Here is a 26,325-nt window from a genome sequence, read left to right as displayed (position 1 = left end):
TGAGGGAAAACTTTTTCACGCAACAAGTGGTTAAGTTCTGGAAGGCACTGCCGGAGAGTGTGGTGGAGGCAGGTTCAATCAAGCCAAAGGGGAGTTAGACGGTTATCTGAAAAGGAAGAATGTGCAGGGTTCCGGGGAGAAGGCGGGGGAGTGGCATTAGGTGAATTGCTCATTCGGAGAGCCAGTGCAGACACGATGGGCTGAATGGCCTCCTTCTGCACTGTAACAATTCTGTGGGATGCACAGTAATCATTTCTACTACGTTTACATCAAACAAGCAAATAAAGTTTATTAAAAATGTACTTTTAATTATTTTGAATGAACATTTACAGTGAGGGGACTACACCCCAGCCAGTAAACACATTGTACCTCTAACTGTACATTAAAAGCCAGTATCTAATAGTTAAAGACAAACGATTAAAATTTTTTTAAAAAAAGGCCTACAGCAGCCAACATCACTTACAGCCACCGTGCAGGAGGACTGCAAATACTGTTGCAGAAATGGATGGTGGGGCTGCAGCTCCTCGTCAAGGTGAGGAAGCTACCATCTTATTGTGGTAAAGTGAGGGGTGAGGGGTGAGGCACTCCATTACAGACGACTGGTGGACATCCCAGAAACAGAGGAGCAGCCATTTTCTCGCACCTGGCCTCACACACGTGGGCATCCCTGGATTAAACATTAAACAGCTCAATGCTGGAGCCTGGGTGTGTTCTCACCCCACTCCCCTCAAGTCCTTGGCCCCGTGTTGAAAGAGGAGACAATTGTGTTGCCACCTCATACTTCTGGAACGAGCTCACCTTCCAACAGAGAGCAATGATTATCGTCTCGCGCCAGGAAAAATCCCCAGGCTGGGGAATAAGTCAATTAACCCACCTCCAATTTCTCCCATCAGAAGAATGGGCCATTTTCTCCTTCGCTTGAATAGATTACCAAATTCCACAGTTTAAAAAAAATAAAAGTCCCCTCCCTCTTGAAGCCATTGACACTCTGCGAGATGGTTCCAGTCATTGGCCACCAGTCCAGCTAAAGAGCCAAACTTCACCTGCGAGCGTGGCAGCTATTCAAACACCGAGGGCATCACGGCTTCTCGGACTTGGAAAGTTGTTCTCAACACACAAATGCCTCACCTAGTCTCGCTGGGGAAGATGGTGCACTTATAGTCAAGTAGAGTCACCAGTGGAGTGTTACAGGAGAATTTTATACCCTTTCCATATCAAACAATACACAACCAGTCCCATTTCTCTCGAACGTCAATGCTGCAGAGAGTCTGTAGTGATTATTGGAGTTAGTTCCATTCCAAGCCTACACCAATCTTGTCCAATAGAAGTTGCTCATTGTTTTAACCACATGCATCAATTTTAGTGAAAGCCACATTACACACACAATACAGAAAAACATACTTTACACGTGTAGATTTACTTAACATCTCCCACCATTCAGTAAGGAGATGAAGCACTCACATTGATCAAAAAACACATTCACACACTCTGCATTTCACCTTACCAACAAGTGCACAAAAAGTTTAAAGTTGATGTGTATATGCCATGCAAATATTGAGATCCACAATGACCATTAGGGTCTGTTACACATTTTTTTCCCCCCCCCATTTACAAATCAATCATCCAATCTGGACTCCCCCGCAATTAGCCACATGGGGATAACATGTTAGACAACACTGGCCAGCTCCACAGTGTTCCCGATACAGAGGAAACTGGGTTTAGGAGTTTAAGTATGTCACAATCACTTGTCCTGAAGCTCGGTCAGAGGTTGTTACAAAGATACTCCAGGCTAGAAGTGCAGGAATGTCTGGAATTTGCACTGGGAGACTCCCCCACTCTCCAACTCCTGACCAACTAGTCACGCGGATTTTGTCGTCTCTGTTGAATTGTCAGGGAAAGAGGGATGAAAATGAAATTGCCTTGACAGAGCACAAACCTACCTTGGACAAGCTTAGCATTAATGTCCTAGCCAGGTGCAGGGGGGTGGGGATAAGGGTGGGCAAGAGTATTTGGCCCCCTCCTGGATGGGAAGATGGGGAATGGGAGTGGAGAGGATGCATGAATCCCACAGACTAACATACAAACAGACCAGCGAACGTACCGGGGCTGAGGAACAGATAACTAAAACAACCAGCAGAAACTTCAAGGCAAAAATCACAGAAAAACATTTACCCACTTGGGGGAAAGCAGCAGTCCCACCTGCCCCAGTCTCACAGCGGCGGACGGTTAATCCAGCAAAAGGCAGCAGTACTGGGTTGGGCGGGAAGTGGAAAGGAATCCCGTTTTATATGGATTTACTCTTGAGCACCAACATCAGCACCAAGCTACAAGTGAACATAAACGACATCCAAAATACCAGGCTGAGGCAGACACGGGTCACAGACTGGGGAAGCTCAGCCAATTTGCCATCGTAATAACTAAATTAAAGGCCTCCACTCCCTACAAGTCTACTGCATGCAATGATCACCCCTCTATGAAGACTTCTCATACGCGCGTACACACACAAACCACCAAGTACTGATCAGGAGCACTTTTTCTATCCAGAGATGCTGAGGGCAATTGTAGTGTTGCTACCACAGCCTTGGCCAGGACCAACCTGGTACAGACCTTTCTCAAATCAGGAACCAGCCTGGTTCTTCCCTTGTAGCACCTGCAATTGTCCTTTAAGGCGAGACGATGATGGTGATGGGGAAAGGAACCACTTCAGTGACCCAGTGTCAGTGTGAAGCACTCCCGGGTTAAGCCGGGTATGGTCGAGTACAGAGCAAAGTTCCATCTACTCTGCTCCAATAATGTACCACAAGCTCACAGTGTCCCATCTTCCACTTCCCATGTGTAGCCCTTCCAACTGAGACTCTGAATTTAAGTGACAATGTGGAAACAGTTTTGCATAGGTCTGTTTCCACTCATTTCACACCTCAACCAACCAAGTCACCGGGGTGCTCAGACACTGCTTAGCCAACCAGTCCTGGTCAGCAGTCGTCCTGACCCATTCTGTGCGCTCTCATGAAGTGTGTGATTTAGACACTCCCCTTTGACGAAGACAACAAAACAAGTGAAAACACAATTAACCACGCACACCCATAGTGTCAATTACAGTAGGACAAGATTAACCTCAGCTGATGTCCCCTAACTCCACCCTCGACACAGCTACAGTGCAAAAACCCCAAACCTTCTCCCGCCGGGTCTCGGTTTCCAAAATGGCTTCCCTGGTCCGCAGCACTACAACACAAAGGAAGATTCTCAAAACTAAATTTTAAGAGGTTTTAGAAATCAATAGTTTAGAAAAATAGACAAGTCAGTAAACTAACTCCAGCTGTGGGCCCTCGGTCACCTGACTGAGCTATCCAAGTGTCATTTGGAACAGGCGAGGCCCATGGCTTCAGTCATTCAATGGTGGTCACGAAATGCAAGGGAAAGAGAAGTCAGTTGATGCCGTGGAGGAAGGAGGACCAGACACACCCGGGCCGGCTCGGAGCAAAGCTAACTCGCCGCCAAAGACGTGGAAGTGTCACTGGAGAACGCACGGGCACCCGCTAGAATCTTGTTCCCGTGGGTGGGGTTGTGGGCTAGGCGGACTCTCGAGTTCCTGAAATTTCCTGTGGGGAACAAATGAAAAGGAGTCAAGACACTTGGCCATTAAAATTGTCACATGGCGGGGGGTGGGGGGAGAAACAAAAAGTGGGAGAGTGTGCACGCGCGAGCAGGAGAGAAAAAAAGGAGAGCGTGCCAGTGAGAGAGACGAGAAAAAAGGGATGTCAACAGGAAACCTCAAAACCATTCCAGTCAGCATCTTTGGTACAGACCAGTAGAACTGAATCTTCCCAGGTTAAAGAGTAAACCCTCACAAATCCCTCTCAGATAGGTTTTAAAAGTTCTTCATTTTTTTTTTAATTCATTCATGGGATGTGGGCATCGTTGGCAAGGGCAGCATTTGTTGCCCATCCCTAATTGCTCGAGAAGTTGGTGGTGAAAGCCTTCTTGAACTGCTACAGTCCATGAGGGGTAGGTACACCCACAGTGCTGTTAGGAAGGGAGTTCCAGGATTTTGACCCAGCGACAGTGAAGGAACAGCGATATGGTTCCCAGTCAGGATGGTGTGTGACTTGAACGGGAACTTGCAGGTGGTGGTGTTCCCACGCAACTGCTGCCCTTGTCCTTCTAGGCGGAAGAGGCCGCGGGTTTGGAAGGTGCTGTCGAAGGAGTCTTGGTGCGTTGCTGCAGTGCATCTTGTAAATGGTATACACTGCTGCCACTGTGCACCAGTGGTGGAGTAATTGAATATTGAAGGTGGCGGATGAGGTGCCGATCAAGAGGGCTACATTGTTCTGGATGATGTCGAACATCTTGAGTGTTGTTGGAGCTGCACTCATCCAGGCAAGTGTGACACTCCTGACTTGTGCCTTGTAGATTGTGGACAGGCTTTGGGGAGTCAGAAGGTGAGTTACTCACTGCTGAATTCTCAGCCTCTGATATGTTCTTGCAGCCACAGTATTTATGTGACTGTTCAGCTCAGTTTCTGATCAATGGCAAGCCCCAGGATGTTGACAGTGGCAGATTCAGCAGTAGTAATGCTGTTGAAGGTCGAGGGGAGATGGTTAGATCGCCATTTATTGGTGATCGTCATTTCCTGACACTTAAGTGGCACAAATGTTACTTCACGTACAAAGGTTTCCTTTGAAATGCATTCAGTGCCTGCCCATCTAACCATGGCTCTGCTTCATAGTTGATTCATTACAGGATGCTCAGGAAAAGTTTAAGCAATGTGATGAGGTGATGCAAAAGATATTGGCCTTTCTGAATTCTGTAATTCTCATTCTGGTTTTCAAATCCCTGTATGACCTCATCCTTCCCCAACTCTGTAACTTCCGCCAGGCCCATAACCTTTCGAGATCTCTTCCAATTCCGTCCTCTTATGCATCCCCGATTTTAACTGTTCCACCATCGGTGGCTGTGCCTTCAGCTGTCTAGATCCTACGCACTGGAATTCCCTTCCTAAACCTCTCTGCTTCGTTCTCTGTCCTCAAAGATGTTCCTTAAAACCAAGATTTTGGTCACCTGTCCGAATATCTCCTTATGTGGCTCGGTGCCAAATTTTGTTTGATAACTCAACCGTGAGGTGCCTTGGGACATTTTACTTAAGTTAAAGGCACTCTATAAATGCAACTTGTTGTTGAATGTCACATGGTTAACCCATTGGAACCGACTGTTAATATATTATAATAGATTTTAGTTTGTTTCATCATTAATTTTTCTAACCATGTGCCTGCCCACTGTTTTGTCATGTTTGTGCTTTGGGCCAGGGCTGTTCATTTTTCTGTCCATTAACACTCTCTCTGTACTAACGCGTTGTCTTTCAGCACACCATTAACATACTGTTTGCCTTTACTCCATGACCTTCTGGTCAGTTATTCTCCATGACCTTGTCCTAGCAACACCTTCACTTTTGTTATCTCTTGCCCCACCCCCCGCTTTATTTGCTAAAAACCCTTTACATTTCTAACCTTCGCCAGTTCCGATGAAAGGTCACAGACCTGAAAATGTTAACTCTGCTTCTCTCTCCACAAATCCCGCCAAACCTGCTGTATTTCCAGCGTTTCTTGTTTTTAGTTCAGATTTCCAATATCTGCAGTATTTTGCTTTTAATATTATGTTAGTATAGCATCTTTCTGAGAGAGCAAGTAACGAGCTTACCGAATTGCTCGCACTAGATTGTGAAATGCGTTGTCTACATTCAATCGGATTTTTGCAGAGGCCTCCAAGTAGGTTACTTTAAGCTGCCGGGCGAGATTCTCTGCCTCCTCTTTCATCACCTACAGTACAACGAGCACAGGACAGGTGGTTATTTATTAAAGAAACCCCACCACTGCCCCACACCCTGACCTTCCACCCCTAGTGTTACTCACCTGTCGCTGGTGCTCAAGGTCGGCTTTGTTCCCAATGAGGATCATGGGAAATTCATCTCGGTCCTTCACTCGGAGAATCTGGCGGTGAAACTTACTAATCTCATCAAAACTGCAAAAAGAAGAATGATTTATTTCTGAATTTAATTCTTGAAAAGTGTGGGCATCACTGGAAAGGCCACTAGGCTCGGGAGCTGGTGGGCCACCTTCTTGAGCTGCTGCAGTCCGTGTGGTGAAGGAAGGCCGAGGAATGGCTTGGCTGGATCTTGTGGTGGCCAACTGCAAACTGTGAGGAGCAACTAGACATCATTCTAGAGAACAACCTTCCTGTTCTCCCTTCCAATTTTCCTCCCTTTGCTGAAAGTGTAGACTCACAGTGGGGTTACAGCCCCCACAGGCACTGCTCACTTTCCCACCTCACGCAACTAGCTGTCCTTCAAGTACGAACACAGACCAGCAAGTTGGCAGATGGGCTGCTCAACAAGCCCAATCCACATGCAGACGTATGGCAGTGGAGCTCTGTGGATCGCTATTGGATGGAGGGTTGCCAACTCTCGAGGATTGGTTTGGAGTCTCCAGGAATTAAAGATTCATCTCCAGGACAGTGCTGCAATCTCAAACCCTTGGGAGAAAAATCATAGGGGCATTCGAAACACAAATGTGTTCCTTCCATTTTCTTTGAACATTTGTTTAGCAGCTCTAACAATATTGAGAGATTGGGGCTGAGTCTGCAGGGTAAAAGGCTGTTTGACTGAATCAAGAACCATTCATTTAAGTAATGAATCTTTCCAATTGGCATGGAGGGGTGGGAGAATAGATGACCAATGACAGGAGTGTGGGGGCAAGGTGACTGGAGGCGTGTGGTCATGTGATGAAACCTCCAGGAGCATGGTCAATCAGAGTTGGGAACTCTAATCAGAAGTTCTGGTTTATTTCATAGAATGAAAAGCACAGAAGGAGGCCATTCGATAGTGCTGGCCCTTTGAAAGAGCAGTGGTGCTCAGTCCCACAACCCTGCTTTGTGCGTGTAAGCCTGTCAGTTCCTCATCCTCATGCAGCTATCCAACTCCCTTTGAAAATTATTTATGGAATCAGCTTCCACCAACTTTTCAGGTTGAGTGTTCCAGATCACGACAACTCCATGAAAAAAAAATCTCTCCTCATCTCCCTTCCTGATCTAGAAGTTTCACCACGCTCTCCATCTTTCGGTGCCTCCACCACCCCAAACCAAGGGGAAAACTCTATTTGTGCCCTGACTGGCACAGACTGGGTGAGTGAACCAAGCACCTTCCAGGTCTCCATGGCTCAGTATCATATGGACAGTCCAATCACCAGCCAGGTTACTGGGGAAATTCTCAATGTAGCATTTTGATAAAAAGATATTGAACATCCTACCTTCCCCGATCATTGATGGCAAAGACGAGGAGAAAGCCTTCACCCGAGCGCATATACTGTTCCCTCATGGCTCCAAACTCCTCTTGCCCAGCAGTGTCCAAAACTTTTTTTTTGAAAAAGTAGGAAAGTGAGGGAGAGGGGAAAACAAAAAAAATCAAAAATTAATGAAGCGAGCACTAAAGAATACTTCCTCATCAGGAAAGTATTTAATATATTTAAGTCCGCAGGGGACTTTTCTTTTCACAAGTTTACACAGTGCGTACCAGCACAGGCAAGTTTTAGACATGGTTTCCATAGTTACAACTAAGGAAGTTACCCCATACTGACAGAATTAAAATTCCTTCATGGTTAAACTATGCATCGTGTGATCAGGCACTAGGACCACACCGGAATCCTCCTTGATGATTAACAGGTTGTTGCCAACTGGGGCCCAAAATCAAGTCTCAGCCTGACTCGCTCGTTCAAATCTACACTTTCCTCCCCCTCTGCTTTCTCGCAAAACCAGCAGGGAGAGAAAGAAATGGCCAGAAATATTAAAACAAACAAACAAAAAAAAAGGGAAAGGTTGAGTTTCTCAACTGCTGTGTTTTTTTCCCTGCACCCCCCCCCCCCCCCTCTCTCTTTCCCCTCAATCATTTCCCCCTACCTCCTCGCCTGAGGGGAGTGACTGTTACTGGGATACAGTTCCACCTGGGCCAGGAGCACTCTGGTGTCCTATACACGTGGTCATTCGTCATGAACAAGTCCAGACAGACACAGTGTTCAGTACTTGAACGAGGATTTAGGAAGAGACTCCGTGCATGCAAGGAAAAGGTTTCCATTTAATGTCATGATCGCAATCAGGCTCAGATTCATGCATGTAAAAAAAGAAAGCATCTAGCTCCTGATTGGAGAGACAATCCCCTCCCCACCCCAACAAAGTACAAATGTCAATTTGCACCCATGTACATGCTGGAATATAAATACCCAACACACTGACATCAAGTCACCTCACTCGCGACCGCTCATGGGCAACATTGGAAATAATCATTAACTAAGCCTGCCCTCAAGTCATAGAATGCGTTCAAATTCCTCCATGGCCACACCCCTCCCTACTTCTGTAATCTCCTCTAGCTCCATAACCCTCCGAGGTCCCTTCACTCCTCCAATCCTGGCCTCTTGCGCATCACCCACTTTTTTCGTCCCGCCATTGGTGGCCATGTCTTTGGCCGCCAAGACCCCAAGCTCTGAAATTTCCTTCCTAAAACCTTTCATTCTCCCTCTCCTCCTTCAAGTCTCTCCTTAAAGTCTACCTCTTTGACCAAGCGATCACCTGTCCTAATATCTCCTTATTGGCCTGCTAACAAATGTTTTGATGACACACCCGTGAAGTGCCTCGGGGATGTTTTGTTATGTTAACCACTGTTGTCAAAGTGGCCGAGCAAGCCACTCAGTTATATTAAAAAAAATTACCAGATGGCAGATGGGCAATTTGAGACAGGCAGTGAAGAGGTCCACCCTCTATGCCCATACTTGGAATTATGCATCACAACTTGTGTAACTTACTGTCCAGCCGTGCTGCCCTCTCATCGATGACACATTGCTTGGTGTAGGAGTCCTCGATGGTTGGGTCATAATCAGATACAAAATAGGACTGAAATCAAAAGAACAGGTCGACATTTAAACAGCGAATGAAGAGAGATGATTTCCTTGCCTTGGATTTGCTAGCTTATCAGCTACAGCTTGCAGACAGTCACTATTTCAGAACAGAACTAACTAGTGGCCAACAGCAGCACTGATGTCGCAATACTGGCCCTCACAATTAAATATTCAAAATGTTATGAAACATTGGCTCTTGCCCCAATCTCATAATTGGCACTCAGAAAAGAATTACTGCATTTATACTTTGGAGAACTCCACTTCTACCAGCGGAGCCCCTCTTCCACATCGCGCAGCGCAGTTGTCAACACTTTCATATCAGTCCGAGATACAACAGAGGCTGAAGAAAACGTCTGTAAAGAGAGACTTGCATTTCCAAAGCACTGTTCACAATCTCAGGATGTCCCAAAAGTGCTTTACAGCCAATGAAGTACTTCTGAAGTGCAGTCACTGTTGTCGTGTAAGGAAACACACAGCACACAAGATCCCACAAACAGCAATATGATAATGACCAGTTATTTATTTATTTATTACAAAGTGTTATTGGTTGAGTGATAAATATGGGACAGGACACCAGGGAGTACTCCCCTGTTCTTCAAATAGCTCCATGGAGTCTTTTATGTTGCACAAGAGATGGCAAATGAGGCCTTGGTTTACCATCTCATGCAAAAGATAGCACCTCCAACTGTGCAGCACTCCCTCAGTACTGCACTCAGTCAGCCTTGATTTTATGCTCAAGTCTCTGAAGTGTGGCTCAAACCCACAACGTTTTGAATCAGAGGTGAGTGCTGACACCCTGTCTATGAACAATCAATATCTTATTACAGTTACCGATCTCCATCACTTCTCCAGTCAGATTCCCTTTAGCTGAAGGGTTTCTTCCCCCACCCCCCCCCTCATTTTTAGCCAATTTAAGCTGTTGAGTTAACATCCATTCTCGCTAACTCACACAGAAACCTTGTGTAAAATGATTCAAACTAAGAGCAAGACTTTCGCAAGTGATAAAAGCAGCTAAATTAGCAGGCGTTCCCGACACAGCCTTGCCGATTAACTGAATTACTATTAATAATACTGTGTGACCATAAATAGCACTTTCATATTTTCCCAATTTCATCCCCTCTGCCAACTCACTTCCTGACAGTGACTGACTACTCAAGATGTCATCAATGAGCCATTTCCCTTCAAGGCCAACAAGCTGACTGCTCAACTGGAGGAAAGACGACCGACTTTCTCTAGGGTAGCAATCATTTCCACATGGGGCACAACCCTTCCTTCACACCCCACCCCCTCCTTCAAATGGGAGTGACCGACAGTGGGAGCAACAGAGTCAGGGACCCCTGCAAACGAGCAGACCCCCAGCACCACGGCAAACAGCGACATGTTGTCAGGGTCTGGTCACTTTGGGGGCGGCACAGTGGCGCAGTGGTTAGCACCGCAGTCTCACAGCTCCAGCGACTCGGGTCCGATTCTGGGTACTGCCTGTGCGGAGTTGGCAAGTTCTCCCTGTGACTGTGTGGGTTTCCGCCGGGTGCTCCGGTTTCCTCCCACTGCCAAAGACTTGCAGGTTGATAGGCAAATTGGCCATTGTAAATTGCCCCTAGTGTAGGTGAGTGGGAGGAGAATGGTGGGGATGTGATAGGGAACATGGGATTAATTTGGGATTAGTATAAATGGGTGGTTGTTGGTCGGCACAGACTCGGTGGGCCGAAGGGCCTGTTTCAGTGCTGTATCTCTAAATAAATAAATAAAAAATAAAAAAACATCTGAAAGATGGCATCAGCTGCTCAAAGGAAGATGTAGCTATTGTCGCAGAGGACATTTCTTCATTGTTCTGTTCATTGGAAATCTTGTGTGAGCATATTCGTGAACAAAAAAAACATTCAAAGCACTGGGCTGTACACTCAGATACACTGACAAAGTGTCAGATATCCGTATTGTCCCACTCTCTCCTCCAGACCTCTTCCCTGTTCCAGGGCTCTCCCACGCCACTCCACTGACAGATGAGCCAACACACTGGGTATCAAAACCAATCTTGCCAATCTGCATTGGTCAGTTGCACACTGGACAATGCGCATTTCATGGAAAGGACCAAGATTTGCAGTGAGTTGAAGAGAGAACCCAGTCTACAGGCAGTGTGGATATAATCACAAGATTGAGACCAAGCTGCACAAACCAAGGCTACCACACAGGCCATGTAACTTCACTATAACAGCTGTGGCTCAATGGGAAGCACTCTCGCCTCTGCGTCAGAAAGGTTGTGGGTTCTTCAAAAAGTACTTCATTGGCTGTAAAGCGTTTGGGACGCCCCTGGGGTTGTGGAAGACGCTATAGAAATGAAAGTCTCTCTTTCAGATCATTTATTGTACATGGAGAAGCTTGAAATTACTGAGACAAACAACCTGCATTTCTATAGCGCCTTTTACATAGTAAAATGGCCCAAGGCACTTCACAGCAGCGTTATCAAACACTGCTTGACACAGAGCCAAAAGCAGCAGCCATTAGTTCAGGTAACCAAATGCTTGCTCAAAGAGGTAGGTTTTAAGCAGCATTTTAAAAGGAGGCAGAGAATTTTAGGGAGGGGAATTGTGTTTCGGGCCTGGGCGGGTGGATGGAAAGAGTGGGAGATGCATATGACATATGCATACATATACTCATATGTAAATGAGGCCAGAATTGGAGATACAGAAATATCAGACGGTTGTGGAGCTGAAGGAGGCTCCGGAGACAGGGAGGGGAGACCATGGAGGAATTTTCAACACGAGAATGAGAATTTTTAAATTTGAAGAGTTGCTGGACCAGGAGCCAATATAGGTCAGCAAGTACAGGGGCGATGGGTGAACGGGACTTGGTGCAAGTTAGGGCAGCAGAGTGTTGGATGAGTTCACGTTCATGGACGGGATAAGGGAATGTATTTGATAATACTTTGATGTAACACGCGTTCACCACATGTTGCAGACTCAGGTTCATCAGGACATAGACAAGTTGGTGGAATGGGCAGACAGGTGGCAGATGAAGTTCAATGCAGAGAAATGTGAAGTGATTCATTTTGGTAGGAAGAACACGGAGAGACAATATAAAGTAAAGGGTACAATTCTAAAGGGGTTGTAGGAGCAGAGGGACGTAGGTGTATATGTGCATAAGTCATTGGAGGTGGCAGGACATGTTGAGAGAGCAGTTAATAAAGCATACAGTATCCTGGGCGTTATTAACAGGGGCATAGAGTACAAGAGCAAGGAAGTTATGTTGAACTTGTAAAAGACACAAGTTTGGCCTCAGCCGGAATACTGCATCCAATTCTGGGCGCCACATTTGAGGAAAGACGTGAGGGGATTCGAGTGAGTACAGAAAAGATTCAGGAGAATGATTCCAGGGATGAGGAATTTCAGTTATGAAGATAGATTGGAGAAGTTAGGACTGTTTTCCTTGGAGAAGAGAAGGCTGAGAGGAGATTTGATAGAGGGGTCTAGACGGAGTAGATAGAGAGAAATTGTTCCCACTCATGAAAGGATCAAGAACGAGAGGGCACAGATTTAAAATATTTGGTAAGAGAAGTAAAAGTGACATGAGGAAAAACTCTCTCACGCAGCGAGTGGTTATGGTCTGGAATGCACTGCCTGAGAATGTAGTGGAGGCAGGTTCAATTGAAGCATTCAAAAGGGAATTAGACAGCTATATGAAAAGGAAGAATGTGCAGCGTTATGGAGAGAAGGTGGGGGAATGGAACTGAGGGAGCTGCTCTTTCAGAGAGCTAGTGCAGACGTGATGGGCCGAATGGCCTCCTTCTGCACTTAAACAATTCTGTGATTGTGATCTGATGCCATGGGTTTGAGGTTTACTGTACACACGCACACACTAGTTTCACAACAGGATAGGGTGGGGAATTTACAGAGAAACACATTTTCCTGCCCGCATCTCACAGCAAGACCCCAACAGGGTTGGAACCTAGCACCTCCCATAGCCCTTCACTCACAGTCTGCCTGGGTGCCCCACAGTTGGACAAGGCACTGCAAGGCAACATATATTGCCTCTAACAACGTGAAGAGCAGAAAGCTAAAATACACTTCCAATAAAGAATAGTTTGGTAACACATTACTGAATCCCACTAAAGGTGCCAGCTGTGGCTTAATGGGAAGCTCCACTCCATAGACTCGAGCATATAATCCAGGCCAACATCTCTGTAGTACCGAGGGAGTGCTGCACTGTTGAAGGTGCTGTCTTTAAGATGAGATGTTGAGCTGAGGTCCCATCTGCCCTCTCGGGTAGATGTAAAAGATCCCATGGCCTTATCAAAGAGCAAGTGGATTCTCCCTGATGTCCAACATCATATAATGGTAATTTATCTCACTGCTGTTTGTAGGAGCTTGCTGTGCACAGATTGTCTACCACCTTTCCCTACATTACAACAGTGACTACACTTTGAAAGTACTTCATTGGCTACGGGACACTTTTGGAATATCCGGAGGTCATGAAAGGCACTACAGAAACGGAAGTCCTTTCTTTGCAAGCCGAATCATGGATAGGGGTTTCCCCAGGACTGCTGCCTTAACAGGGCAAGGCCTGTTAGAGACTGGATGTCAAATGGGAACAGAAGGGACATAAAATCATGTTAAAAAAAACATGCTTCAACCATGACATAACTCCAGAAAAATACAAGAGGAGAGGCGTATTTACAGGGAACTCTGAAAAGGAAGTCCAACTACACGTGGAAATGATCAACATTCCCAGTGTAATCTTCCGGTATCTTCTCCAGAATTACTCACATCCAACACAAGGCACAGGAGGATTGGGGGCAGGGGTGGTGGGGGGGGGAGGGGAGTAATGGGGGCTCTCTGCTTACAAATGCACCCTTCCACCCACTATAGTCCCACTCAAATCCATGACAAGGTAGGGATGCCAATTCTGATTGGACATATACCTGGAGGTTCCATCGCATGACCTCCCACCTCCGACTGCCCCTCCCCCACACTCCCGCCATTGGTCACTCCACATGCCAGACTCACTGCACCCCCGCTTTCCTGTAGCCAATTAGAAAGCAAACAGACTCTTCATTAACCAACTGGATGATGTCAGTCGAACAGCCTCTTTATGCCACCTCCGTTATTTTTACAACTAATAGAATATCAAGAAAAAAAAGGTAAAAACAATTTTTAAAAAACTAATCTATCACTTTTTTCCCCGTTTCCTCGTAGCAATGACCTGGAGATTAATCTTTAATTCCTGGAGACTCCAGGGGAATCCTGGAGGGATGGTAACCCACTTCCAGTTGTTATCGAGTGAACTCTGTTGTCATGCGCCTGCCACTGAGTCATGGTTAACGAGCGGCATTTGATCAATGCCCAAACACCCATACCCACTTTTTTTATTTATTTTTTTATTTAGAGATACAGCACTGAAACAGGCCCTTCGGCCCACCGAGTCTGTGCCGACCATCAACCACCCATTTATAATAATCCTACACTAATCCCATATTCCTACCACATCCCCACCTGCCCCTATATTCCCCTACCACCTACCTATACTAGAGGCAATTTATAATGGCCAACTTACTTATCAACCTGCAAGTCTTTGGTGGTGGGAGGAAACCGGAGCACCCGGCGGAAACCCACGCAGACGCAGGGAGCACTTGCAAACTCCACACAGGCAGTACCCAGAATTGAACCCGGGTCGCTGGAGCTGAGAGGCTGCGGTGCTAAGCACTGCACCGCCCCCAATTGACTTGGGTCAATACTTTCAGGAGACTAGGGTAGAAAAACAAGGTTGGAAAGAAATACGTGCCAGCATTGAAGAGCGAGTCATTGTAGAGGATGTTCCAGATCCTCCTAAAGAAGATGGGTTGCCAAACAGCATTTCCATTGCCAATCACAAACAAAACTTCAAAAGGGAGATAGGAAGGAGCATCTCAAGGGAGCTGGCCTCAAAACACAGTGCAGCTCCACTCACCCGCTGCAAAGACTGCACAAAGAAGCGGGGAGTGCTGACCTCAAGTTTATCTCAGATCATCGTTACGATGAGATGAAGCCTGATTTTTGCCAAAGGAGACTATCTTTTCTGTGCCACCAGATCATTGAAGGACTGAAACTTTTGTCAGCATCAGCAGGATTAGCAAGAGACTGAATGAGGGAGGCCCCAAGATACCGGAGAAAGATAAATGCAACAGCCACCACAGTGTCTTTGCGTCAACAGCTGAAATAAATGCCAGATCACATAGAAAGGACCTCCACCAATACAAAAGAAGGGTGACAGAGGCAGCGCGCACATACACACACACACAGTCCTCCCCAGTATCCTAGGCCAATATTCATCTCTCAAATCAACATCACTAAAACAGATTACCGGTCATTATCACATTGCTGTTTGTAGCAGCCTGTTGTGTGCAAATTGGCTATTGCATTTCCTATATTACAACAGCGACTACACTTCAAAAGTACTTCATTGGTTATAAAGCGCTTTGGGATGTCTTGAAGTCATGAAAGGCGCTATATAAATGCAAGTTCTTTCTCTAAAAGAATGGCCAGTTGGATAACTATAGAGGATCACCAAAGATGGAAGTGGAGTTGTCACACTGGTAAACAAGAGCTTAAGAACATAAGAAATAGGAGGAGGAGTAGGCTATATAGCCCCTCACAACTGCTCCATCGTTCAATAAGATCATGGCTGATCCTTGACTCATGCCCACTTTCTCACCTTATCCTCAAATCTCTTGATTCCCTCAAAGTCCAAAATTCTATTGATCTCAGCCTTGAAGATATTCAACGACTGAGCATCCACAACCCTCTGGGGTAGAGAATTCCAAAGATTCACAACTTTCTGGGAGAAGACATTTCTCCTCATCCCTATCCTAAATGATCAGCCCTTATCCTGAAACTGTACCTCCCACCCCTCCCAGTCCCATGTTCTAGATTCCCCAACCAGGGAAAACAACCTCTCAGTATCTACCCTATCAAGCCCTTTCAGAATCTTGTATGTTTCAATGAAATCACCTCCCATTCCTCTAAACTCCAGACAGTATAGGCCCATTCTGCTTAACATACCATAGGACAACCCTCTCATCCTAGGAAGCAACCGAGTGAACCTTCGCTGTACTACCTCCAAGGCGAGTATATCCTTCCTTCGATATGGAGACCAACACTGTACACAGTACTCCGGGTGTGGTCTCACCAAAGCCCTGCACAATTGTAACAAAACTTCCTTACAGTACAGTAAGGAGCATCTTGAGATTAAAGTGGAGTTCAGGCCAAGTCATCTAACTAAGCTGTAACTGACCCGCGTGCTTGATGCCGACACTGGGCGTCAGAAATTAAAAACTACTCCCATCCAACTCCTCTCCGTCGATGCGCAGAAATAAACAAACAAACAAAAAAGGAACACTCCCTGAAAGGGCGGTGGAAGCAGATTCAATAGTAACTTTCGAAAGGGAATTGGATAAATACTTGAAAGAGGAAACGGCCCCAATTTGGATAGTTCTTTCAGAGACCCAGCACAGACATGATGAGCCGAAAGGCCCCCTTCTGTGCGGTGCAATTCGTCAGTGGTTCATTGTGGCACAACCTACTGGAGACCGGCCAGCACGTAATTAAACCTGCAAAGCTCCAAAAGTTTCATTATGAGGGACGGACCCAATGTGATACCGTTAGATTTGTTAAAATAGAAGAACTTGGTTGGATATAAAGTTTCTTACTGTAATGAAAAACCAAGAAGCCATAGCCAACAAAGAACCTTCTAGACAATGGCAAACCATGACATGCGCCCGCTTGTCACAGAGTTGGGTTGAGAGTATGCAGCAAGCCGACTGGGCTGGTATTGCTGGGGAGATGAATGGACCACTTGTACGTCCAGAGGGGGCAACACAAAATGTTTTGATGGCTAACCCAGAACTTCACTCTTTACAGGCAAGAATGTATTTGCTTCATGTCCCAAAGGGAGAGAATGGTGTCAGTACTGATACAGGAAGGGTGTGAAACCTTGGACTGGTTACAGAAAAGATTTACTCAAACAGTTCCAGGGATGAGTGATTACAATTATGTGGAGAGACTGGAGAAGCTGGGGTTGTTCTCCTTAGAGCAGTTAAAGTTAAGAGGAGATTTGATAGAGGTGTTCAAATCATGAAGAGTTTTGATAAGAGTAAATAAAAGAGAAACTGTTTCCACTGGGTGAAGTGTTGATAATCAAAGGGCATGGATGGGTCAAGTGGCCTCTTTCTGTGCCGTAAACTTGCTATGATTCTATGATTTAAGTTGACTGGCAAAAGAACCAGAGGCAACGAGAGAAAAAAAGTTATGCAAAAAGTGGTTCAGATTTGGAATGCACAATAAAGTGGAGGATATAGATTCAATAGTAGCTTTCAAAAGGGAACTGGATAAATACCTGAAGGAGAAAAAATAAATAAAAAAGGGGAAAGAGACAGGGAGTGGGATTAATTGAATTGCTTTTTGCAGAGCCAGCACAGACTTGATGGCCCAAATGGCCTCTTTCTGTGCTGTCCTATTGTATGAACACCTAGTTTTATCTGAACGTTAAATCTGAATTCATGCCTTACCTGCCTTTTCAAATGTGTAAATGAGACACATGGTAGATTCTCATTTTAAGCTACAGCACAGACTCCGATTCAAGGTCACCACTCTTCCCCAGCCCTAGCAGCTATAATGGTGCCCCACCACCCCCCCAACAATATTCTCGTTATCAGTGTTATTATGGGGTGGCTACACAAATGAGTGGGTGAGTCTGTCTGGAGTGGGGATCAAAACGATCATCTGCCAACTCAGGAGGCGGGATTGCTTCTACCAAGCCAAAGCTCAAGCACACCAGCTGACCCTGACAGAACTCGACATGCCTCCAATTTGCCACAGATTGCTCATGCAAGAGCAGACAGGGAGATTCTTGGTGGATGAATCAACCAGAGCGATCACCACAGTCTGGCCTCATCAAAAGATTGAACCTGGGGCTTTGCATGCTATGGCTCTCTATACACCTTGCAGCCTATTTATTCCCAAGGCTCAGGTCTTCAAAAGTATAAGAACGGGGTCTGGATTTCAGAATTCTATTCTCCCTTCCGCAAACATGACCTACACCCTATGCTGTTGGGAATTTACAAACAGAATATCCTGGGGAGAGAGAATGGGTGATAAAGTTGGAGACATTTTCAATGCTGGAGTTCCTCTCAAAACTGACCCTACAGACAAAGTGAGCATACGAGCGAACGAGAGGGAAAGAGGAAAAAGGAGACAAGAAAAATATTCCTATATCCGGCAAACAGAAGCTCGACGTACGGGAATCTCTCAGTAATGGGAGACTCTCAAGAGTGGAATTGGGTTTACAGACTGACCAAAACACCCTGACCGCAACTCAAACCGTCCGCCTCCGTCTTTACCATCCAGCACTTCACATTGTCCATGAGCGAAGACAGATTCGGCTTCACGGTAGAGGAACTTTGGACATAACAAGCCTCCACTGGTTGCAAGAATTTATTTTTAGAGGCATGATGTAAACAAACTGTGTCACAGGCAGCAGCGAATGGGGATCAGCAGTTCAATCATAAGGCTGAGCATCTCTCATTACAGCCAATCAGCCTTGGGATAAGACAATACTGCTGGCTTTAATGTAGACTCACCACCCCAGGACCTACAAAAGGAACCATTTCCAAAATGTGGGAAATTTAGGAGTAAAATTGCCCTATTTCTGGGTACAGCAGTAGGCCGATGTGCCAGGTGGGCTTGTACAGAGCCATTCAGGTGCCAGTGTTCAGTTCCCAGTGGGTATGGATTTGTTGAGCTCAGCCTGGGGAAATGGTGTTAAGGGAACCATAATCACTCTCAGCACTTGGCAGAAATCTGCCAGGGTGACTACTCTTGATGGGTATTTGCTGACCCTGCGCTGGAGAGTAAGAGCAAAATGATTAATCGGCAGGGTAAAGGAGAGGTGCACCGTCGGACCGTATCCCTAACAGGAGACCTGAGCTTCAGTAGATGTGGGGCCCGGAATAGAAAGAATTCTCCAGAACAAAACAGGACACAGGCCCCATCTTCATTCATGCAGGATGTGCAGAGGCCAGGCATTCCCCTTCCTCCTGTGGGGAAGAGGTCAAGGAGGGATTCCAGCAACCCTAATTCCACTCGCTCACCCATCTCCATCTGCTCAGAGGGGACAGGGAACTGATGCACTCATTCACCCACAGTTGGCATGGCTGGGGCACAGACTGGTGACTGCGTTAGTGCACAACAGGAGAATAAAACAAAGATCGGGGGGAGAAAAATCAATGTTCCATAGAGAAAACCAAGAATTAAAAAAAAAACTTGCATTTATATAGCGTCTTTCCCAACCTCAGAATATCTCAAGCACATTTCAGCCAATAAAGCATTTTTTGAAGTGCAGTCACTGTTGCAATGTAGGAAACACAGCAGCCAAGTTACACACAGCAAGATCCCACAAGTGTTATTTGATATTGATCAGGACACTGGGAGAACTCCCCTGCTCTTCTTCGAAATAGTGTCATGGGATCTTTCACATTTACCCGAGAGGTGCATCCGCTGCAGGGGAAAAGAAAGGGTGGATTGGCAGCAGGAAGAGCAAAATGGACTGGAAGCGAAGAGAGCAAATGTGGAATTGAATATTAGGGCCACATTATGCTATCACAATTGGTTAGGATCAATTGACACCTTTTAAAGGGAACTGGATTGTCATCTGCCGAGAAGATGGCAGTTCAGGTTACAAAGCAGTTAATAAAGCATACAGGATTCTGGACTTTATAAATCGAGGCTTGGAGTACCAAAGCCAGGAAGTTATGGCAATCCTATGCAAAACACTAGTCCGGCACCAACTCCAGTATTGGGCCCAATTCTGGACACTGTACTTTCAGGAAGGACGTTAAGGCTTTGAAGAGGGTACAAAAGAGATGAATTAGAATGGTTCCAGAGATGAGGGATTATACTTACAAGGACAGACTGCAGAAGCTGGGGTTGTTCTCCTTAGAGCAGAGAAGGTCAAGAGGAGATTTGATAGAGGTATTCAAAAATTATGAAGGGTTTAGATAGCGTAAACAAAGAGAACATTTTTCCAATGGCTGAAGGATCGATAACCATAGATTTAAAGGTGACAGAGGCAACATGGGGAAGAACTATTTTTATGCAACGTGTGGTTAGGATTTGGAATGCAATGCCTGATAGGGCGCTGGATACAGATTCCATAGTGGCCTTCAAACTGGAACTAAATACTTGAAGGAGAAAATACTTCAGTAAGGAAACGGGACTAACTGGATAGCTCTTCGAAAGAGCTGGCAAAGATCCGATGGGGAGAATGACCACCCTCTGTCTTATTCTATTCTATAATTCTATGAGGATTGAAAGTCTGAGATTAACACAACTGCATGACATTGTTTTCATAGCAAAGGAACGGAGTGCTGATGAAAAGTGGTTGGGTTAGAGCGGAATTCAACAATCACACATGGGCTCTGGATGGAGTGATGGAATGAAAAGCCTTTTACTATGCAGTCAGCGTTTCCAGCACTTTCAGTACTTGACCGCACAGCTCCATCTCCCTGTCCAAACCGTAAAAAGGAAGACAACAGCTCTATCAGGATACAGCCTCATTGTGTTCCAAAGTTAACGAGCATTAAACTCCGACCCTTCATTCAGCCAAAAACAGAAAGGCCTATGAATGAAGCTGTTAATCTTCAATTGTACCACTCAAGCAAGGGTGACATGTAAACTACACCACACCATTAGCACACTCTCTTAGACTTGGCCCCATGACTTCCTTGTCAGTTAATCTCTCTGACCCCTCTGTCCTTTCAATACCTCCCTTTTATTCTCTTTTCCCCCACCCCGCTTTATTTGCATAAAACCTATTACAATTCTAACCTTTGCCAGTTCTGATGAAGGGTCACTGACCTGAAACGTTAACTCTGATTCTCTCTCCACGGATGCTGCCAGACCTGCTGAGTATTTCCAGCACCTTCTGTTTTTATTTCCGATTTCCAGCATCTGCAGTATTTTGCTTTTATGTTAGGTTACTTGTAACTACTATTTAGGGCTGGCTTTCAACTCAATGAGGATCAAGCTCAGTAAGATCCCAGATTAAAACGACATTTAAAAAAAAAGGGCAAAGTCACTTCAGCCCACATTGGCACCTCCTGCCAGGGGAACTTTTCTCCCTCCTTCAGTCTCAGGATATGGGCATCACTGGCAAGGCCAGCATTTATTACCCATCCCTAGTTGCCCCGAGAAGCTGGTAGTGGGTCTTCACCGTGAACTGCTGATAGAGGTATGATAAAACTTGAGTGACTCAATGGGCTGAATGGCCTACTCCTGCTCTTATGTTGCTATGACTGACTAGGCCACTTCAGAGGGCAGTTGGGAGCCCAAAACAAAGCAGCCCGCTTGATTGGCACCCCATCTACAAACATTCACTCCCTCCACCACCGACGCACAGTGGCAGCAGTGTGTACCATCTACAAGATGCACTGCAGCAATGCACCAAGGCTCCTTAGACAGCACCTTCCAAACCCACGACCTCTCCCAACCAGAAGGACAAGGGCAGCAAATACATGGGAACACCACCACCTGTAAGTTCCCCTCCAAGTCACACACCGTCCTGATTTGGAACTATATCGCCGTTTCTCCACTGTCGCTGGGTCAAAATCCTGGAACTCCCTTCCTAACAGCACTGTGGGTGTACCTACCCCACATGGACTGCAGCGGTTCAAGAAGGCAGCTCACCACCACCTTCTCAAGGGCAATGAGGGATGGGCGATAAATGCTGGCCTGGCCAGTGACGCCCACATCCCATGAATGAATAAAAAAAACACAATGGTGGACTGGAGTCACATATCGGCCTAGAACAGGTCAGGATAGCAGCTTTACTTCCTTAAAGAAGATTAGTTGGATTTTTTGACAATCCGGCAGCTTCATGGTCACTTTTACTGATAAGAAAAAGTTGGGTTTTTATTTCCAAACTTTTTTTTTTTTTAAAAACACTCAATTCAAATTCTCAAACTGAGAATGTCATAGGCTCTTGATTACTTATCCACTAGACTACACTGCTATATCCCAGCTGATGGGAGTCTTAAAAGAACTCCAACCAGCTTTTAGATAAGAGATAGTGTTATTAACAGCATGTGGGCAGGCAAAGAAAGTTAAAAAATGTTATTTAGTGAGTCACAAGACCAGAAAAGCTGGAGAGTCAGCATTCAGCTGGGCTGTGTTAGCTGATCATCAAGGGTTCTCACTCCCCCATTGGTCCCTGCCAAGGTACATGGATGTCAAGCAAGTACAAGGCCAGCTGTGGCTCAGTGGCTCGCACTCTCACCTGTGAGTCAGTAGGCTGTGGGTTCAAGTCTCACTTCTGGACTCAAGCACAAAATCCAGGCTGATATTCCCAGTGCAGTGCTGAGGGAGAGCTGCAGGGAAGTGGCGGCTTATGAACGATATGTTAAACTGAGGCACTGTATGCCTGTTCTGATGTAAGGTCACAGACCTGAAACGTTAACTCTGTTTCTCTCTTCACAGATGCTGCCAGAGCTGCTGAGTATTTCCAGCACTTTGGTTTTATTTTAAAACTTTGCCGGACCAGGAGCCAATGTAAGTCATTGAACACGGGGGGTGAATTGGAATTGGTGAGAGTTAAATATACAGACAGTGGAGTTATCACGAGCTCCATTTGGTATAAATCGCATTGGTGTAAAGGAGGGAGAGAGGAAGAGGGAAAGAAAGAGACTTGCATTTATGTAACGCCTTTCACAACTGCTGAATGTTTCAAAGCACTTTACAGCCAATCAAGTGTTTTTTGAAGTGTAATCACTGTCGTAATGCAAGAAACACGGCAACCAATTTGCACACAGCAAGCTCCCACAAACAGCAATAGTGATAATGACCAAATAATTTGTTTTAAGTGATGTTGACTGAGTGATAAACAGTGGCAAGGGCACTGGGGATAACTCCCCTGCTCTTCTTCAAAAATAGTACCAAGGGATCTTTCACATCTGCCCGAGCAGATGGGGGCTTTGGATTTAATGTCTAATCTGAATGACAGCCGCTCTGACTGTGCAGCACACCAATGGGAGGGTCAGCCTTGATTTTTGTGCTCAAGCCCTGGAGTGGGATTTGAACTCAGAACCTTGTGACACAGAGTGATAAATGCTACCAAGTGAGCCACAGCTGACACATTAAAAGATTACCTTATTTAATCACCTCAAAAATCACTCCCATCGATGACAGACCTGCAACAATCAGCCCTTCACCGCAAGAGTTGCAGAGATTAAAACACACTCTCCAGATACCTGCCAAGTCTGGAAGGACAGAATCTATAACTGCACAGCTGGGTGAATTCCCAGTTTGAGTGCAGCATGACCATTTACAAAACAACTCTCACACTCGACTGTGGCAACTCAGTAATCGCCTGCTCTCTATTTCCAACTAGGTGCTAAAAAGCTTTGTTTGTTCAACTGGGAGCACAACCCTTCCCCACCCAAGTACAACCTATGAATCCAGTCACTGGAAGCCTGCCACCCTGACGGGATACAGGCCCAAATCCTGAATGGGTCAAGGGTCACAGCCAGTGTGACCTAACTGTGTGTGTACAATTATCATTCCAAAAAAAAACAGGAAATGTACAGCAGTTCTAAAAATGAGACAAGGACTGGTTGGCGTTTTTGGGTGGAGACCATTCCTCTGAAAAGATTTTCTTTGCAGATTTTCTGCAGCCTGTCTGAGGTAATCGCAGAAGCATGAAAAAGAACATTCAAAGTGCCGAGACTCCACCCTAAGTGTTGAACCTGTCTGTTCTCGCTCAGCTGCTGTTGAACATCCTGTGTTTTCTGAGGTTATGCCAGATCCCCCCGCATATCCTGTTGTTTCAACCTCACCTTTGGTTCCACCTCAGTTTCACCAATAACCAATACACAATAAACCGTCCCTTTTGTTAAGAGCATTAACAAAGTTTTGTTGGCATGGAATCGATCAACTTAAACCAGCATCTATTTAGCAGTTCTCAAGTCAACAACAACTTGCTTTTAGATAGCACCGTTAACATAGTGAAAAACATTCATGTTGCTTCACAGGAGCAATTATCAAACAAAATTTGACACCGAGCCACATAAGCAGATATTAGGACAGGTGACCCAGAGTTCGGTCAAAGAGTCAGATTTTAAAGGAGAGAGGTGGGGGGGAAAGGTAGCGAGAGGCAATTCCAGAGCTTAGGGCCCAGGCTGCTGAAGGTGTAAATGCCAGTGATGGAGTGATGAAAATCAGGGATGTGTAAGAGGCCAGAATTGGAGGAGCAGAGATCTCGGAGGGTCATCACGGAGACCCCCTATTTCCAACTCCATGACATCACCCGACTTCACCCTGTCTCAGCTCATCTGCTGCTGAAACCACCCCCCCCACCATGCCTTCATTACCTCGAGGCTTGGCTATTCCAATGCACTCCTGGCTGGTCTCCCACATTCTACTTTCTAAACTTGAGATCATCCAAAACTCTGCTGCCCATGTGTTAACTCACACTAAGTCCCGTTCACTATCACCCCTGTGCTCGCTGACCTACATTGGCTCCCAGTCAAGCAACATCTTGATTTAAAAATTCTCATCCGTATTTTCAAATCCCTCCATGGCTTCGCCCCTCCCTATCTCTTTAATCTCCTCCAGCCCTAAACCACCACAAGATCTCTGCACTCCTCTAATTCTGGCCTCCTGTACATCCCCAGTTTTAAATTGCTCTACAATTGGTGGCTGCCCATTCAGTTGCCCAGGCCCTTAACTCTGAAATACCCCCACTACTCCTCTCTGCCTCTCCACTTCACTTTCCTCCTTTAAGACATTCCTTAAAACCAACCTCTTTGACCAAGCCTTCAGACATCTGATCAAATATCTCCTTCTGAGGCTCAGTGTCTCACTTTATTTTATAATGCTCCTGTAAAGAGTCTTGGGATGTTTTGTTACATTAAAGATGCTATATAAATAGAAGTTATTATAAGGCTGGAGGATGTTACAGAGATATCTTTACATCTCTGGCATGTGCCTGGGTGATTATGGACTACCAAGTAGAACAGTCCTGCAATGCAATGCCCACCAAAAGAATAGCAAGTGTCACACTGTCACTATTAATAAAATTACCAATTCACATTTTTCAGTTTGCACAAGCGAAAGAAACTGGCAACGGCAAAGCACCCACAACATGGGGCAGGCATTAACTGGAAAATTACCATCATTAATCTTCTCCCAACAAGATAGCTCAAACCACTAACCTCACTCAATCATCGTGATGCTTCTTCAGAAACCAGCCCGACTGCTTAAAAAAGTAAATTATGTCACCCCAAACTCACAACCCTGAATTAAAGATTGAACTCTAAATTTTAAAAAATCAAATTCTCTTTTGAATGGGAAAGGGCCCCCCCCCCCCAAACTGCAACGTTTCGAAATCCTCACTGTCCGCAAGAGGAACGAACAGACCAAGGGAGGGTCCCTTTAAGAAAGTTTAAATCCCCTCCCCAGGTAGGCTTAAAAACCAGAGATAACAACATCGCGGAGTTGGAGGCGGCTCAAAATGATTTTTTTTTAAAAAGGAAGTGAATTTGAAACCTATTTTATGAAATGATTTGTTAAACTTCACTCTCAGCACGGGCGAGTCTGTTTCCTCCGGCCCCAGGCGCAAAACAAAACTTTTCCAAACTTTTTTTCTCCGCCTGTGTCTCCCTTCCACACAGTTACCTGGATGAACTGGATAGTGAGTGCACTCTTGCCGACTCCTCCGCCTCCCACCACCACCAGCTTGTACTTCTCCTGCGAGCTGCCGTCTTTGCTGTTCATCGTTCCGAGCACAAGAACGAACTGAAAATGAGGAACCGAAGCTGAGACCGGGGCCACAGCTTCTGGGGCTGGGCTCAGCCACGAACTCCGGCCCCCGCCTGCCAAATGTAAATCTATGCTAATACATATATGAATATTAATCGCGGTGCTGTTCTCCTTGGGTTGCAGCCCCAGTCACTTCCCTTATTTGGTGAGCTTCTCAATACGCCCTGCTAGAGACTGAGAGGCTGCTTCTGGGTCCCAAAGTCTCCTAGAATAGAGACAACTAGACTCACTCTCTCCTGAGGGTGCTGACTCTTGTTGAGGTAGAACTGTGGCCTCTGAGTCAAAAGTCTGTAGATTCAGGCCCCATTCCAGAGCTTTAGGCACACTCCCAGTGCAGTACTGAGGGAAATAAAAGTACTGAATTGGGGGAAGGCCGATTTCAATATGATAAAACAGGATCTGGCTAAAGTGGACTGTAAAGGTGAAGGGTAGGACCAACAAGTCCAGGTAACCCTGGATGTCAAGGGATATAGAGGATTGGATAAGGAAAAAAAGGATTAGGGCGGATTCAGAGGGCTGAAAACAGTGGAGGCCTTAGATGAGTATAGAAA

The 26,325-nt window shown here is 45.8% G+C and overlaps 1 protein-coding gene across 1 annotated transcript; it reads right to left on the bottom strand.

Annotated features, from left to right (window-relative positions):
• Window positions 1-287: 287 nt before the first annotated feature.
• On the bottom strand, window positions 288-25,826 carry LOC137353463 (ras-related protein R-Ras2-like). Its single transcript, XM_068019774.1, has 6 exons — window positions 25,631-25,826; window positions 8,844-8,931; window positions 7,299-7,401; window positions 5,907-6,015; window positions 5,695-5,813; window positions 288-3,599 (listed from the first exon to the last, which is right to left on the bottom strand). Exons 1-6 carry the CDS (start codon window positions 25,727-25,729, stop codon window positions 3,512-3,514), a joined length of 606 nt encoding a protein of 201 aa, XP_067875875.1. The 5' UTR covers window positions 25,730-25,826; the 3' UTR covers window positions 288-3,511.
• Window positions 25,827-26,325: the final 499 nt, after the last annotated feature.

This window comes from Heterodontus francisci, chromosome 41 (genome assembly GCF_036365525.1).
Source record: "Heterodontus francisci isolate sHetFra1 chromosome 41, sHetFra1.hap1, whole genome shotgun sequence".
Lineage (NCBI taxonomy): Eukaryota > Metazoa > Chordata > Chondrichthyes > Heterodontiformes > Heterodontidae > Heterodontus > Heterodontus francisci.
This window is presented reverse-complemented; position numbering and strand designations above follow the sequence as displayed.